Source organism: Remersonia thermophila, chromosome 4, assembly GCF_042764415.1.
Source record: "Remersonia thermophila strain ATCC 22073 chromosome 4, whole genome shotgun sequence".
NCBI classification, from domain to species: Eukaryota; Fungi; Ascomycota; class Sordariomycetes; order Sordariales; family Chaetomiaceae; genus Remersonia; species Remersonia thermophila.
Window position 1 is genome coordinate 2,130,447 of NC_092220.1, and position 15,175 is coordinate 2,145,621.

General features: G+C 60.3%; 5 protein-coding genes across 5 annotated transcripts; 1 reads left to right on the forward strand and 4 right to left on the reverse strand.

Annotated features, from left to right (window-relative positions):
* Nucleotides 1–1,383: 1,383 nt before the first annotated feature.
* On the reverse strand, nucleotides 1,384–4,354 carry VTJ83DRAFT_4741 (uncharacterized protein; the record flags this gene model as incomplete). Its single annotated transcript, XM_071011264.1, has 4 exons — nucleotides 1,384–3,075; nucleotides 3,130–3,603; nucleotides 3,775–3,805; nucleotides 3,900–4,354. The coding sequence occupies 4 exons, from the start codon at nucleotides 4,352–4,354 to the stop codon at nucleotides 1,384–1,386; spliced, it is 2,652 nt and encodes an 883-aa protein (XP_070866191.1).
* Nucleotides 4,355–6,935: 2,581 nt separating this feature from the next.
* VTJ83DRAFT_4742 (uncharacterized protein) lies at nucleotides 6,936–8,704 on the reverse strand (the record flags this gene model as incomplete). The annotated part of the gene is made up of 2 exons (XM_071011265.1): nucleotides 6,936–7,089; nucleotides 7,236–8,704. 2 exons carry the CDS (start codon nucleotides 8,702–8,704, stop codon nucleotides 6,936–6,938), a joined length of 1,623 nt encoding a protein of 540 aa, XP_070866192.1.
* Nucleotides 8,705–9,662: 958 nt separating this feature from the next.
* VTJ83DRAFT_4743 (uncharacterized protein) lies at nucleotides 9,663–10,326 on the reverse strand (the record flags this gene model as incomplete). Its single annotated transcript, XM_071011266.1, has 2 exons — nucleotides 9,663–10,007; nucleotides 10,108–10,326. 2 exons carry the CDS (start codon nucleotides 10,324–10,326, stop codon nucleotides 9,663–9,665), a joined length of 564 nt encoding a protein of 187 aa, XP_070866193.1.
* Nucleotides 10,327–11,244: 918 nt separating this feature from the next.
* On the reverse strand, nucleotides 11,245–12,588 carry VTJ83DRAFT_4744 (uncharacterized protein; the record flags this gene model as incomplete). Its single annotated transcript, XM_071011267.1, has 1 exon — nucleotides 11,245–12,588. The coding sequence occupies one exon, from the start codon at nucleotides 12,586–12,588 to the stop codon at nucleotides 11,245–11,247; it is 1,344 nt and encodes a 447-aa protein (XP_070866194.1).
* A 939-nt stretch (nucleotides 12,589–13,527) lies between these two features.
* Nucleotides 13,528–14,335, forward strand: VTJ83DRAFT_4745 (uncharacterized protein; the record flags this gene model as incomplete). The annotated part of the gene is made up of 3 exons (XM_071011268.1): nucleotides 13,528–13,659; nucleotides 13,767–13,890; nucleotides 14,046–14,335. 3 exons carry the CDS (start codon nucleotides 13,528–13,530, stop codon nucleotides 14,333–14,335), a joined length of 546 nt encoding a protein of 181 aa, XP_070866195.1.
* Between the last annotated feature and the right edge of the window lie 840 nt (nucleotides 14,336–15,175).

The window sequence follows — 15,175 nt, forward strand, 5'->3', positions numbered from 1 at the left end:
AGTAGGGAGTGGCTGACGGAATTCGCGGCGTTTATTTTTCCTTTCCGGCTTCTCCTTTGTTGCTATACCCGAGGCGTGCGACCGGACGGAACGAGATGGATCTGGTCTGGCTTGGATGGTTCATTTTTTTTTCCGTGCTAGCCAGGCGCTTCTCTTCTTCGCTTCCGCTTCCGCTTCTGATATTTTTCTTTTTTTTTTTTTTTCACTTTCATACTTCATATTCCTCCTTCCTCTTCATGTTTTTCTTCGGAAAACGACGTCCGGGCGGTTATATTGTGCGTTCTATGATAATTTGGGATGAACAGGGCCGGTCTCGGTGGGTGGTTTGGCGGGCTGGGTCGGCGTTTCATGGAGTTGGAAGGGAAAGGCTTGACTCAAGGGTGTGCGTGCACGCGTATGAGTGTGTATGTGTGTGTGTGTGTGTGTGTGTGTGTGTGTGTGTGTGTGTGTGTGTATAGGTTACAAAGGGGTAGCTTGGCAAGGGGATGGATCCAGAACTGGATTCGACTCAAAAGGTCAAAATGGTGTGGGTGACTTCCCCGTACCAGGAATTCAGGCTTTTTTTCCATCATCATGTTTGAGTCGCTCGATGTCCGGATACACAGAGAGACAAATCAGACAGGCAGAGACAGAAAGAGAGAAAAGAGAAGTTGAGTCTCGAGTCGTGGTGTTTTTTTCTTGGAAGGCTACCCTTTGCACATCCACCTATCATACATAACTATCCTGGCCACCCATCATATCATTGGGATTGGGACAAAAGGGGGTGCAAAGACACCTCGCGAGAGCGTTTATTCCTCTACACCTGCGTTTACATCTGCATTCGACACCCAAACTCCTTTTCCTTTTCCCTTCCTCCTTTGTACCACTGTGATGCTCCGCCAGGCAAATGATCCCTGCCTCCACGCCACATCACGATATACAACCCCCCTCCCCAAGAACATCCGACCCGCGCATATCGTCCCCCTTCGTCTCAGCCAGTGCCCGCCCTTCCCTGCTCGTGCACCGACAAACGAACCAAGCCGCACCGAACCGCAAGCCGGACTCTCTCGTTCCAGCAACGACGCATCAACGTATCAAAAAGGGAGGTGGACAAGGAGAAAAAGGGGAAGAGTGAAGGTAAAGGGATTTGGTTGGTAGGTGCGCTTCATGCAACGTTCGTTCGTTCCTTCGTTCCGGTGCCGCTGTCCTGCAGGGCCCTCGAGCTCCAAGGTCAACATCATCCTTCACGTTTCCTCGAGAGTGCAGAGGCGGAAGAGTCTCACTTCCAGGCCGCGAGAAAAAAAAAAAAAGAGAGGGGGGGGGGGGGGGGGGGGGCTCGCGAGACACACGTTGGCCCGGGCTTGTCTGTCGTCTGTCGTCTGCCCCCCTCCCTCCTCGTCCGTCTCAGTTCCCGCCGGACCCGGTACCCTGGGTGTAGAACCCATGAGCCATAAACCCTCCCAACGACGTGAGCTGCACCAGGTAATTCCAATCCATGGCGGGCATTCCCGGGGCCTGCAACCCCCCGGACGCCGGCGGGCCATACATTCCCTGGACAGGCGCCACATTGGCGTAGCCTGTCGTGTACATCATGGCCGTCGCAGGGTCGTCCATCATCATGTGGCTTGGAGGCGCGCCCATTCCATCACCACCACCACCACCACCACTCCCTCCTCCTCCCAGTTGCGGTTGAGAGTGTTGATGGTGAAGCTGCGGCGGTGACGCGCTCGTCGACTGAACTGTCATGGGGGATCCGCTGCTGGGGGAAGAGTACATGGAGACCGGCGCCATGCCGACCGAGACCATGTCCATATCACGCACTCCGGCGGACATGCCCCCCGGGTTGGACGGCGTGCCACCGAGCGAACTGTGCGGCGAGATTCCAGAATGGGGCGGCCCCCCAGAAACCGCGTGGGTAGCGGGGATGCCCATGTTGGTGCTGGTTGGAGGAGGATGCTGCTGCTGAGGATGGTGGTAGTGCTGCGATGGGTGCTGCTGTTGCTGTTGCTGTTGTTGTTGCTGCTGCTGCGGCGGCGGCGGCGGTGGCAGCGCCGCCGCAGGTCTAGCGGTCATGCCGAGCGTGTTCCTCAGCACCTCGATAATCTTTGGCGTAGGGAGGGTGCGGCCATTCTGCAGCTCGGCAGCCTCGCGGGCGTCCCAGGCTTTGACAAAGTAGCGGCCAAAGGCAATGTGCAGGGGGTTGCGGTTGGGGCTGCGCGTCATGCCACGGCGCTCCTGGTTCTCGACCATGACGTCCCAGGCGCGCTCGCAGAGCTCGCCCGTGGTGCGGTAACGCAGCTCCGAGACCAGGCAGAGGTAGGCGGGCAAGGGGATGTGGAAGTGCGTGTACCAGCGGAAGCCCTGGAGCGACTCGGCGCTCTGCAGCAGGTTGTCGTACTCGACCATGCGAAGAGCCTCGAGAAAGTAGCTGTCACGCTCGGGCTGGGAGACGGTGGTCGAGTTGGCGGTGCGGCACAGGAAGTCGGTAATGCGCAGCTTGCAGAGGGCCTGGCGTGTCATGAGCAGGGTGAAGTACTGCAGCGGGATTTTGGAATCACACTGCTTGAGGTAGACGTTTTCTATGTAGGCGCAGAAGGCTGCCAGGTCGTTCGGCAGATACTGGTTGGCCACATGCGACATGATGTCCGTCGCCTCGGGCGAAGTGCTGTTGTAGCGAACAATGGGCTTGGGCAGCGGGCCTCCTCCGGGCGTGGTGACGCTCTGGCGGACGTTGTCGGGGGAGGCGGCGATGGTGAGCTCGATGCGGGTGAGGGCGAAGATCATCTCGGTCGGGCCGTTGGAAGAAGAGGGCTGGGTCTTTGCCTGCACGTTCAGGTCGACGTCGTTGAGGTTCAGGGGAAGCCGCACCGTGGAGGCGCACGAGGAAAGCAGGGTGATGCTAGATCCCGTCATCTCGGAGATGCGCTTGTCAAAGCAGGCGATCTGCCACCACAGGCGGCGTCGCTGTTCGGCCACAAAGGGCGGCATGTTGGTGTCGGCGCCATCGCGGTGAAGACCCATCTGGGTGGCTATCCGAAAGGCCAGGCCGAGGAGGCTGAAGATGGACCGGGGGTCGGTGTAGGGGCGGACGGAGAGCTGAGCGTGTTAGACGAGGAGAGGGGCCAGCGGAAGAGGGATGGGCGCGGTTACCAGGTAGAGAAAGTAGGCTTGCAGGACGGCCAGCTCGTTGGTCCTCATGAGGTTGGCGTTGATGAGGGCTTGCTGCGTGGCGTTGTGATACTTGGAGAGCAAGATGGAGCGGTCCTCGCCGAACATGGTGTGGACTTCTTGCTCGGTCAACGAGGTGGTGGCGATAAAGTAGATGGAAAACATCAAGGCCTCGAGAGGCGGAGAGATCTTGGAGGGATTGGCGCCGGCGCTGATGATCTCGGCCTGCAGGGTCGGGGTGTGGGTGATCTTGAGCAGCGGGTCGACGTTGCTGATGTAGACCTGCCAGAGCTGGAACATGTGGATGGCCGACGGATGAGCATTGGTCACGCTGGCCGGAGCACCGCCGACGACAAAGGGGAAGCCGTCGCCATTCCCAAACATGGCGTCGAAGGCGTTGTGAATGGTAGGGTTCTCATATTCGTCGTCCGAGGACTCATCATCGCTCCCTCGGTACTGTATCGAGCCACGTCAGGGGCTATCTATTGAGAGGCAAACGTATACGAAGGGGGAGAAGAAGAAGAAGAAGAAGAAGAGGGGCTGCGACAACCGAATCACAGCGACCTCGCCAGCCATGAAAGACAGCTTGTTCTTTTTCGTGTGTCTCACGCAATCCGAGAGACTTACCTGATGGATATTGGGGGCATGTTGTTGTTGCCTGAAACGGTACAAGAGCAAACAACCAACGTTAGGTCAAAGGAACCGCAGCAACAGCAGCAACAACAGCAGCAACAACAGGAGTAGAAATTCACCTGGCGTGGCTGCTCGGGGGCAAGACATGATCGGCGGAGCTGGAAGGGGACGTCTTGAGTTGAATCAGGGTGTTCTCTAGGTCGGCGAGCTCGTCTCCGGGATCCGGGGGCAGCTTGAGCCGGTGGCCGATGGGCTCGAATTCGACGCCGGCCTGGGCCAGCAGCGACTCGTACTTGCGGAGGCGCTCGATGAGGTCGCGTTCTTGGGGCTTCTTTTTCCTCCGGCGAGGCGGTTGAGGGGGCACGACGCGGCATTCGACCTGTGCCTTGACGCAGTTGGCGCACGGCTTCTGCTTGTCACATCTCACCTTGCGTTGCTGACAGAGGACGCACGAGTGGCCGCGGGTCAGCTTCAAGGCGGCAGGCTCGGGGACCGGGGCCAGCCGGGGCGACGACGGCGCCTTGGGCGGCAACGGCGGAGGCGGAGGGTCGGAAGGATGCTGTTCCGACGCCATCCCTGAGGGCTCTTCCTCTCCCCGTGGGGACACTTTGATATCTAGGATTGCGGATGTGGGTATTGCTGCGGTTCCTGGCCACTCGGTCGAGTCCGCTAAAGGGCCGACCGGACTGGCCAGGACGTCTCTCGGGCCCGAACGGAAAAGGACGGTGCCGCCTTCGGAAACCCACCCGCTCGCGGCAGGGGGGGGGGGGGGGGGTTTGCCCCAACCTTTTGCTTAAGCACGGCTCTTCCGTCGTTTCCTGGTCCCCCACCGTCCCGAGGGCTCTTTGCCTACCTCTGGGGTAGTGGTAGGTAGGGATGAGGAGTCCTTGTCCCCGCCGCGGGTCTGAGTCTCGGCCTGTTCCCGTGCAACTCCCAAGGTAGGCCGCTTGGACCGGTTCGCACGCAGCCGGCGCAGGATTGCCAAGACAAGGGGAGAGCGAGATGTTGTGCAGCGGGCAAGCGGAAGAGGTTGCTCTGCAGCGTCGCGTCGCTAAAGCATCGTAATGGTGCGAATCCCCAAGCCTCTTGAATGCAGCAGCCGCACAACGCGCAGCAGGCGACCCAACCTGTTGGGAGGGCCACGAGATGCAGCTTGAGCACAGCAACAGCGCCGAGTGGTTGGTTGTTATTTGGGGGTTGCTTCTCCCGATATTGCTTGCTTTGGCGGCGAAGAACAAAAACAAGCGGCGGCGGCGGCGGCGGCTAAACGTGTGAGCTCTCTTCCTCCCGCTTTCTTTCTTTTTTTCTCGCACTCTACGTATATATGTGGTGTGCGTATGAGAGTGAGCGACGCTCCGAGCCCGAAACCTTGGCAATCGACTCGGCCCTGGTACGTGAGAGGGAAGCTAGTCCAGAGAGGAGAGAGTGCGTGGCTTTCGTGTCGACCTCTCGTCTTGTCGTGAGGGATGCGTGTGGGGAGAAAACCGGACAGACTGCGTCTTCCAAAGGCCCTTGGTCGAATGTCTCGTATCGGCAAGAGAGGGAGAGAGAGGGATGGAGGTGCTACCCAAGGTCCTGCGCAGAAGCAAACCTTGGTTGGTTGGTCGGCCGCAGTGGGACGGCGACGCAAAAGCGGACGCTGATACGGCCGCGAAGGGCGAAGGGGGCGGTATGTAGTCGAGCAAAAAGCCCCGTGTTGGTAGGTAGTTTGTTGGGTTTGTTGGAAAAAAAAAATAAAGAGAGAAAAGCCCCGCCCAGCCGATTTCCACTATCGGACAGAAACGCTTGACATCGTCGCTGGCTCTCCCGTCTCTTTTGCGCCCATCGCACGGTGGACACGGCCGGGGCGGTGCTTGCCGTCTCTCTCTCTCTCTCTCTCCCCTCCCCGCCCCATCTCCGGCCCGCAACGGCCTGGATGCCAGTGCCGGCCGGCAACGTGCACAGCCCACAACCCACGGCGGCCAAGCTTCCAAGGCTAGCGGGACCTGCTAAGGTTCGGACCATGGAAGCGGGGTGCCCCACAGTGCCGTAGTGGTCTCGCTTGATTGGCGTGACGGATGCTTAGCGGCGCCTGTTCTTGGCACCTGACGATAGCATCCCTGATATCCTGGCCCGGGTTGGCCTGGGCCGTCTGTCGTTGCCATGTCCTCGACTCCATCGACTCCATCGCCGCGTTGAACCTCACCTTCCACCTCAACGCCTCCAAGCCTGGCCGGGGTCTGGAAACGTTGCAAGCGCCCTGCATCTGACAAATTTACTAGTGTACTGTGTAGTGGCACGATGTCATCGTTTTCAACTCTTGTGTGCACACCGCCCCTGTGGTGCCAACGAAAGCGCTCGCTCGCTTGGGGGGCGCGTCAACCATGTCAAACATAGTCAAGGAGATTCGCAGCAAAGAACCAGGTGTACCCTCCACCTCCGGTGACGCAACATATATATAGAGTGAGAGATAGAAAGATAAACAGATAGATAGATAGACATGTATACAGTCATGGTAAATTCTAGGTAAATCCTAAAGGAGGTAGTAGATGCAACAGGTTGTTCGGAGCGGGGTTGGTTTGACGTATGTAGTTGGCTATGTCCCACGGTCTGGGTCTCCATATGTGGTGTTCTTCTGCTCTCGCCCCCCCCCCCCCCCCCCGGGCGGAGACCTGTGGTGGGTAACAGCAGGCTCCGTGAGAGCATCTTGCTCTCCGGTGCTGAGCTGTACCCTCTGAAAGGCTTTTGTCGTTGTTGTTGTCGCAGTTGTTGGTAGTGATGTTGTTGGTGTTAGTGTTGGTGTTGTTGATGTCGCTGCCGTCGCCTGTCGTATGCCTGTGCTGTCGCTGTGACGGGGCTGGGTAGTGGGGTGTCGGTAGTGGTGGTGGAGGTGGTGGAGGAGGTGGTGGTGATGGTGGTGGTACAGATCGTTGGTACAGATATACAAATGTACACGGCGCTGATACGCCCTCCCTACTCGCCCATCCGTCCGTCTGTCCTGCTATTCTATGCATCTCGTCCATCTATCCGTCCATCATGCAATCCTCCGTCTATCTGTCCGCCTGGTTCGTCTTTCATTCACAAGAACCCGGTGTCGCTTTTTGTGGGTCCGAAGAGAAAAACAGAACAAGTCGAGTTCTTTGTGGGGTAGGGGTGGGGTTTGCAGGTCACGGCCATCATGACGATCCAGAGCCGGGCTTCTTGGAGTCGCCATCGCCGTTGCCATCGTTGGGGTTTTGCTGGTGGCCCGGGTGGTTCGTAAACTTATGCCAGAAGGACTTGAGGAATCCCTCATTCCTATGATCTTCCGGGGTGCCGTCGTCGGAATACCTGTTCATTCAAGACCACCATCAGAGTCAGTTGATGGGAGCGGTGGGGGAGCATTTCGCATGGGGTAAGAAGGGGGAGGGGGGTGTCTCGACAAAGAAGGAAAAAAAAAAAAAGAAGAAGAAACAAGGAAACAAAAAACCACCTACGTTTTATGCAGGTTCATGATCCGCTTGGCCGACTTGTCGTCCATCTCGTCCGCCAACATCTCCACCAGAGCACGCTGGTTCGAGGTCAGGTACTTGGGCATGGCGACACGGAACTCGACCTTGAGGTCGCCGAAGCCCCCGCGGCGGCCGAGCTTGGGCATGCCCTTGCCGGCCAGGGTCATCTTGTCGCCGGTGCTGGTGCCCGTGTTGACGCGGACCCGGGCGTCGCCTTCGAGGGTGGGGATGGTGATCTCGCCGCCCAGCAGGGCGGTCGTGAGCGGGATGGTGGCCGTGTAGAGGATGTCGGATCCCTGGCGGCTGAAGCGCGGGTCGCGGGCGACCTTGACCAGGACGTAGAGGTCGCCCCGGGTGCCGCGGACGTTGTGGCCCTCGGCGGCGGCGCGGCCGATGGGCGGGGCGTCGCCCTCGCCGCTGACGCGCAGGCGCATGCCGTCCTCGATGCCGCCGGGGATGTCGACGTTGATGGTCTTGCGCTCGCGCACGACGCCCTCGCCGTGGCACGAGCGGCACTCGGAGCCGCGCGGGATGGTCGACCCGGAGCCGCCGCAGCTGGAGCACGTGCTGGCCATCTGGAAGCCGCCCGACATAAAGTGCACGCGCGTGCCGGTGCCGTGGCAGGCCGAGCAGCTGGTGCGCTGGGTGCCCTGCTTGAGGCCGCTGCCGCTGCACGTCCGGCACTCGACCAGCGGCATCGTCGTGATGGTCTTGCTCGAGCCCTTGGCCGCCTCGGCGAAGGAGACGGTCACCTGCACCTCGACGTCCTCTCCCTGGAGGATCTGGGTTCCGCCGCGGGCGCCGCGGAACGGGCCGCCGGTGAAGGCGGAAAAGAGGTCGTCGAAGTTGATGTTGGCGCCGAAGCCCCCCTGGCCGCCGAAGCCTCCGAACCCTCCAAAGCCTCCGAAGGGGTGGCCGGCGCCCGGCCCGGGCCCGGGCCCCGCGCCGCTGGGGTCGAAGCCGGCGGCGCCAAACTGGTCAAACTGCTCCCTCTTCTTGGGGTCGGAGAGGATCTCGTAGGCGGACTGGATCTCGGCAAACTTGTCCTTGGCGCCGGGTTCCTTGTTGGTGTCCGGGTGCCACTTCTTGGCCAGGCCGTAGTAGGCCTTTTTGATCTCGGCGGCGGTCGCCGTCTTGGGGACGCCCAGGATGCCGTAGGGGTCCTTGGGGGTGGCTAGCAGCCGGTTCGTCGTGTGGAAGGAGGCGTGCTGCTGCTGGCCGGGAGCGTGGGAACGTATCCGGGGCCGATCGGCGGACCACGTCGTCGTCGAGGGCTCCGAGCGAGGGGCCGGCGGCTGACGGGCCCGGACGCGGGGTCCTGCGGGGTGGGCGGCAGAGGAGAGCGGCCGGCTGGAACAATGCGGCTTTATCCTCGGGCGTCGGCATGCCTGGGCTGGCGAGAAGCAGCGCACCGGCAGGGCGGCCGCTTTGGGAAGAAGACTACTTGAGCTCATATCGTTGGTGTTGTTGTCGTCGTCGTCGTCGTTGCTTTATATCGTGCTGGTCGGTTGTGTGCGGAAATCCCCGGCTCGCATGCCCGCGGCCACCTCGTGCAACCTAGCGCCTAAGCTGCACCAGCTGTGTATGGGTGTTGTATGGGTCGTGAGTCGTGAGTTGAGGGTTGAGGGTCCAAGGATTGCGTAAAGTAGGTCGCAGGTCGAGCGTTATCGATGCGGGCGGGATGCAGAAATCTTGGGAATTGCGGTTCGGCGTCGTGCTTGACTGCTTCCGTCTTTTTTTTTTCGCCCTTGGGTCCGGCAAGAGCCTGGCGGGCCGGCTTGGCGGGTCCTGGGCCGACGAAGAGCGCAGCGAATGAGGTGGATGGCATTTGGTTGTGTCTCGGCCCCGCAGAAGCTTCTGTGGGTCCGGCGGTGTCTTGGGAGCGGCGTTGATTGGGGGCCCTTGGCCGACGCTGACAAACCAGGAAACGTTTTGTTCGCAGCCTCGCCCCGAATGCCCAGCCGCGAGGGCGTCCGTCCCGGTGGGTGCTCCGGCAAATCATCACCACAATCACGAGAGCAGAGAGAGAGAAAGGGAGAGAGAGATAGAAAGAGAAAGGCATTGTGACTTTTTTTCTCAATTGAAAAAAAAAAAAAAAAAAGAAAAAACATACAGCGCCAAACCCCCCAAACTCCGTCCTTCCTCCCTCCCAGACTCCTTGGTTGTGCATGGTATGTGTATACCTGACCTGGACGAAGTATGTCCAGCCACGGTGCAAGCTAGCCAGCCGTCGTTGTCTTCCGTTCCGAGCAGAGTGCCGTGTCCCCTCTGCTCGATGCCAAAAAAAAAAGGAAAAAATAACCCCTGGGTATCACTGCATGCAGTACATGTACGCACAGCACTCGACCACCCTTGGCCAGCCCAAGCCCCCATCGCTCTCGGTACCTAGGTATCCAAGAACGAAAGAAGCCATCACCTCCCAACCTCGGGCAGGGGTATGTTGTGGAACTCTCTCGGCTTCGGCTTCTTCGGCTTGGTCACGCCCTGGTTGCGGATCTTGTGCAAAAAGTCCACGATGACGTCGTTCTCCTGGACGCCGAGCGCGTTGAAGTGCTTGCGCACCACGTTGGTCAGCTGGTCCTTGGTCTGGCGCCGCAGCTCCTTGCGGCGTGCGATGGTCGGCGAGTAGAGCCCGATGCTCCCCGGCATGGTGAGCACCCATTCGTGGTGGTCGCTGACAAAGGCGGTCGGGGTCTTGAGGCGGTAGGCCCGGCGGTAGGCGTGGAGGACGTCGCGGTCAAAGGCGGGCCATTGAAGCTGTCATGCGGAGGGAGGACGAGGTCAGCGGAAGGCTGCACGCAGCTTGGGGAAGAAGAAGAGAGGGTTCGGCGGAGGAGGAAATGGACGGGCGGCCTACTCCTGGCGTGCTGGCCTCCTGCGAAGCGGTCGGCGCATCGTTCGTCGTGGTCGGGACGCTCGTCGGAGGCGGCTGTGTTGCCTCCCGCAGGTTGGAGCCGGCGTTGCTTGCGCCTCTGCGCATCTTGACCCCGCCGGCGCCGGTAGGTTTGTCTTTGGGGGGAGGCGTGCTCGTCTTGGAGTCGTCTTGGCCGCTCCGGGCCGATTTGAGCGGCGCCATGGCGTGCAGCTTGATGCAGATCGAGTGACGATGGGAGTCGAGAGCGGACGAATGCTTGGCGTCTGGTGCTTCCGGGTGGTGAGATGGGCCTGGGTGTGCGTGGGTGACCAAGGGAGAGGGGATCTGCGAGGACGACCGCACAGGTTTGCAAAGGGTCGGTTTCTCCGCGTTGGGGTTGCAGAGAGGAGAGATTTGAGCCGGACTAACTCGCTGTGGGAGCGAACTGACCGGAATGACGGATTCAGCGTGGGGCCTGGCTGGGGCGCTGTGGGGCCAAGTTTTGCCCGCCGGAGCAACCATGCGCCTCAAGGCTGACGGGGCCTGGCCCGGCGCGTCCGCCTGGGTAGCGCCCTCGAACGTGCAGCGTAACATTACCTACGATACCTACCTGAGGTACCTGGAGTTACACAGTACAGCGCTGTACCTTGCCTAAGGTACGGTACCCACAGCACTACCGCGCACCTTACAGAACCACAGCGTCATGTGCCCGAGTGCGTGTGCTAGGTAGTCCGTGTAAGCCGGCCCGCCATTCCCGTCGTCGCAACTCGGGTCACCTCAGGTACCAGCTTTCCAGGTTGCGAGGTCTACTGCGTAGGCCCCTTCGGCCCTGTGGCTGTCACTAAATACCAAATGCTGTATAGTATTTCTCTCTTGATCCCTTCAGGTTTCGAGGCTCAAAGAAGATACAAAGACAGGTCGGTAGACAAGGTACGTAAAGTACCGGTACATAAGGTAGGTATGGAGGCAGGCTGTAGGTAATGTCTAGGTACCTAGTAGGTAGGACAGGACATAATACTCATCAAGATTACATGAAGCTTCTATCGCCTCGGGCTGCCTTAGTTACTCATACATAGGTAGGTAGAACCCATTCGTTCTATTACGTCCTCCGACCCCTCCTCAACGCCCACCCCGCTCCGCTCACACAATCAGCCTCCTTAACCCCTCGGTCCCGCCCAGCACCCTCCGGCCCGTGACCGCGCACCGGCCCTCGCCGCTCTCCCAGCCGCCGGCCCGGCTGGCCATGAACTTTTCCTGGCGCGGGTGCGTGCCCGTGAGCCACTTGTGGATGCACGCGTAGCAGTACACGACGCCCGTCTGGCAGGCCGCCGCCGTGGTGATTTCCTCGCCGCAGATGGGGCACAGGTCCGACCGCGCGGGCGGCGGCACCGTGTAGATGGGCAGCAGCGACGACGCGGCGATGGGAGCCCGTGCCGACGCGCGGGCCTCTTGCTCCTCGTCGGGGAGATCTTGCTCGTCCTCGGGCTCTTGGCCCGGGGCGAGTTCTCCCGTTGGCTCCCCCTCGGCCGCCTGGTCCTTGTTCTTCTTCTTCTTCTTTCCCCCCTTCTCCGGCTCGGGCAGCCCCGCCACGACGGGCGGCGGCAGGTCCAGGCTCTCGGCGGCGCGCTTGGAGAGCTGCTTGGCAAAGTCGGACGCGTGCCACCACTCGAGGAACTTGAGCGCGAAGATGCCCGCCGGCAGGGCCAGCGAGAGGCCTCCGAGCACGCGGTCCGCGATCGTGGCGTGCGCCCCGCGCCTCGCCGCTGCCCTCTTCTCCTCGAGCGCCTCGATGGCGCGGTAGTCGGCCGGCCCCATGCGGCGGATCCGCGTCCCGACGAGCCACAGCAGCGGGTTGTGGTACTTGGACGAGTCGAACAGGTAGGCCAGGTTGAAGCCCAGCATGGACAGGTAGTAGGCCGCGTTCACGGCCGGGTAGACGCGCCGCAGGAGGACCACGCGCGCCCAGTACCTCGCGCGCTCGCGCCACGGCGCTCCGGGGGGCGGCGGGCGGTTGTAGGCGGCGCCGAGCAGCGCCCGCGGGGCGTCGGCCTCGTAGGCGTCATCGAGCTTGCGCTTGAGGTACGGAATGCCGACAATGATGATGAGGTTCCGCCACAGGTCGGCGCCGCGCAGGCGGAGGGCTTCGCGGACGGCGGCCGGGGCCGCCGAGGCGGCGCGCGGAAGCTCGGCGGCGGTGGCGAGCTCGCGCTTCAGGCCGTAGAAGTTCTCTGTGAAGGAGCCGGCGCGGGTGCGAAGGTAGTGCCGCTCGACGAGCAAGGCGCCGAGGGCGTAGATTTCGTCGAAGCGATTGAGGATGCGGAGGAGGTGGCGCGGGTAGCGGTGGGTGAGAAGGGTGAGGATGTAGCGGAGGGTGGGTGGGAGGAGGGAGGCGAGCTGCTGCTCGGCGAGGAGCTCGAAGAGAGAAGGCTTGTATTCGTCGAACGACAGCGGAGACGTCGCCGACGCGGCGGCGACGAACTCCATGGCGTCGTCTCTTCCGTCTCGTTCGTCTTCAATCTCCAGTCACGCTCCCTTCCCGTTTCGCGACGGTCCGTCCCCCCCTCGGATGTTGCAATCTCGGAAATCGTCGGGGGTCTATCGAAGCATCAGCGGTTCGGCGGTGATGACGGAGGTGTAAAAGTGAATCAGGAAACCCCTTGCAAGAGGGGTTTTTTTTTTTTTTTTTTTGGTCGTGGAGAGGACGTCGTGTTGGATGGTGTTTGATGTTTTGATGTTTTTGATGATGTTGGTGGTAAGCTGAGGTCAGGTCCCCTGGGATGCAATGGCAGCGCAGCGGCGCACATGGCTGAAAGCGCGCGCTCAGCAATCGATAGGTAACTTGACTCTAATTCCAGCTCGTGCCCCGGTAAAGAGTGGCCGCCAATGCCGAGGCATGTCGCGTTGGCAAGGGGTCGTCCGCCCGGACGCGGGGTCGGCCCCACACCGGGGCCCCTGGGGCCGAATGCTGTGTACGTACGGTAACACACGTAGTGTACTGTGTGCAACGTCAAGCTCGGCTCACACCTCACAGACCATCTCCAAAGCGTATTAACTAGGTGACTACGGGTCCCTCGCTCCCCTGAACTGCGTAACCTCTTCCGGGCCGACGAAGCCACTTTGTGCCGGACTTGCCAGGTCATTCTCTAGCCAAACAAAAGTCTGGTCAGGGCTTTGGGAGGGCCTCATACAAAACGAATCCTCTGGCGCAGCTTACCCTGTCTTCATCTGCCCGGGTATCTTTCAAGCAATCATAACGCGACAGGGCTCGCTCAAAACTCCTTGCATCCGCTCCCTCACTTACACGGCGCTGGTGCCACCATTCCCTCGTTCCCACCGGAGTCCTGCCTCGGGACCAACCCATCAACGCCATAGAGTCGTCAACCATAACAAGAACAACAAGCCCTGAAACACCATACTTCCACCATGACGGGTTCCAACGCACCGGACAAGACCGAGCGGCAAGCCCGCGTGTTCCTCGCTCGCGAAGGCGAGGAGCGCATCCGAGCCGTGCTGGAGGACTTTGGGAAGCAGGTCGCCGACCCGGATGAGAAGGAGGTACGCAATGCCTCGGGTTCTGGGTTTCTTTGATTTCCATTCCTACCAACCACCATCCCCGGGGCGCATCATGCGGTGGCTGACCTGACCTCGTCTCGTTCCTCCAGTGGACTCAGCTCCTCATCCCCTATATGAAAATCGATTCCGTCTCCTCCCCCGACGCTCCTCATCCCTCCGTCACCTTCCGCTTCACCGTCCAGCCCGAGCACTGCAACCGTCTGCGCAACCTGCGTAAGTTCAGCATCATTCCCCCTTTCCCCCTCTTCCCTTTCCTCCTTGCTCATATGTCTCAACCTCCCTGCCAACTCCCAACCCCCAAACCCCAACCCCCCGCAACCCCTCCCTCCCCTATCCTACCTCCTAACACGAAAGAATCCCCCCTTCAGACGGCGGCTGCACCGCGACCCTCTTCGACTTCTGCACCTCGGTCCCGCTCGCCCTCGTCGCCCGCCCGGGCTACTGGTCGCGCCTCGGCGTCAGCCGCACTCTCAACACCACCTACCTGCGCCCGGCGCCCCAGGGTACCGAGGTGATTGTCGAGTGCGATATCGTGCAGATCGGCCGCCGGCTGTGCACCCTGCGCGGCATCATGCGCCGCGCGTCCGACGGGACCATCCTGGCGACGTGCGAGCACGGCAAGGTGAATACGGATTTGGATGTCGGAGCCAAGGCATGATGAGGTCCTGTTGGAGATCCTGGTCTTGGGGTTGGGAGTGATGTCGGGCGCATGTTGTCAAGGCAGCCCGGGGACGAGGCGCAGAGCTTGGATGCCGAGGTGCTAGGTGTATGTGGCTTGGATGTCACCGGCAGCCATCGATCCATCCCAGTTATTTGTATAATGGTGCCCCCTTACTGCTGGAGTACCGCCCGGAGTCAAAGACGAAAGATGACAAGAGACTTGCCGCCATGGTATTCTTATAAGAGTGGTAAAGAACGACGGGGCGAATCCAAAAACGATGGCGATGGCTTGTGACTTGCACGCAAAAGGTCACCACGAGCCCGGAGGCTCGCAGTCGCCTCCGAGACATGCGTTTCAGACACGAAACGTCAAGAAAAAAGAAAGTGGTAATACGCTAATGCCAAGGTATCATTTGTATCTCCAAACTGTCAAGGTGACAAAAAAAAAAAAAGAAAAAAAAGAAAAGCAAGGGGTATAGGCAGTGAGAGCGAGAGACATAAAAAGTCAACATGATCAAGAAAATTGCAAAAACATCTGCAGCAAACAATAGATCTGCCTGCTCAAAACGAGGAGATGCCATCAATCCGCCGCCACCACCGCCGCCGCCGACCCCTGGGAGCTTGCCATGCCCACCCACCCAACCAAGTACTCCGGCAATATATCCTCTCCATCCCCCGGTATATGTAGATAGGTAGGTAGGTCTCGCAATATATATATATATATATACCTCCTTTTCATCCTTTTTGTCAGTCTGGCGGGGATGTTCCTTTTTCCCCCCCATCGCCTTTTTGTTAATTTTCAAGAGAAGATGCTTTCCGTCGTGATTCCCCCCATCCT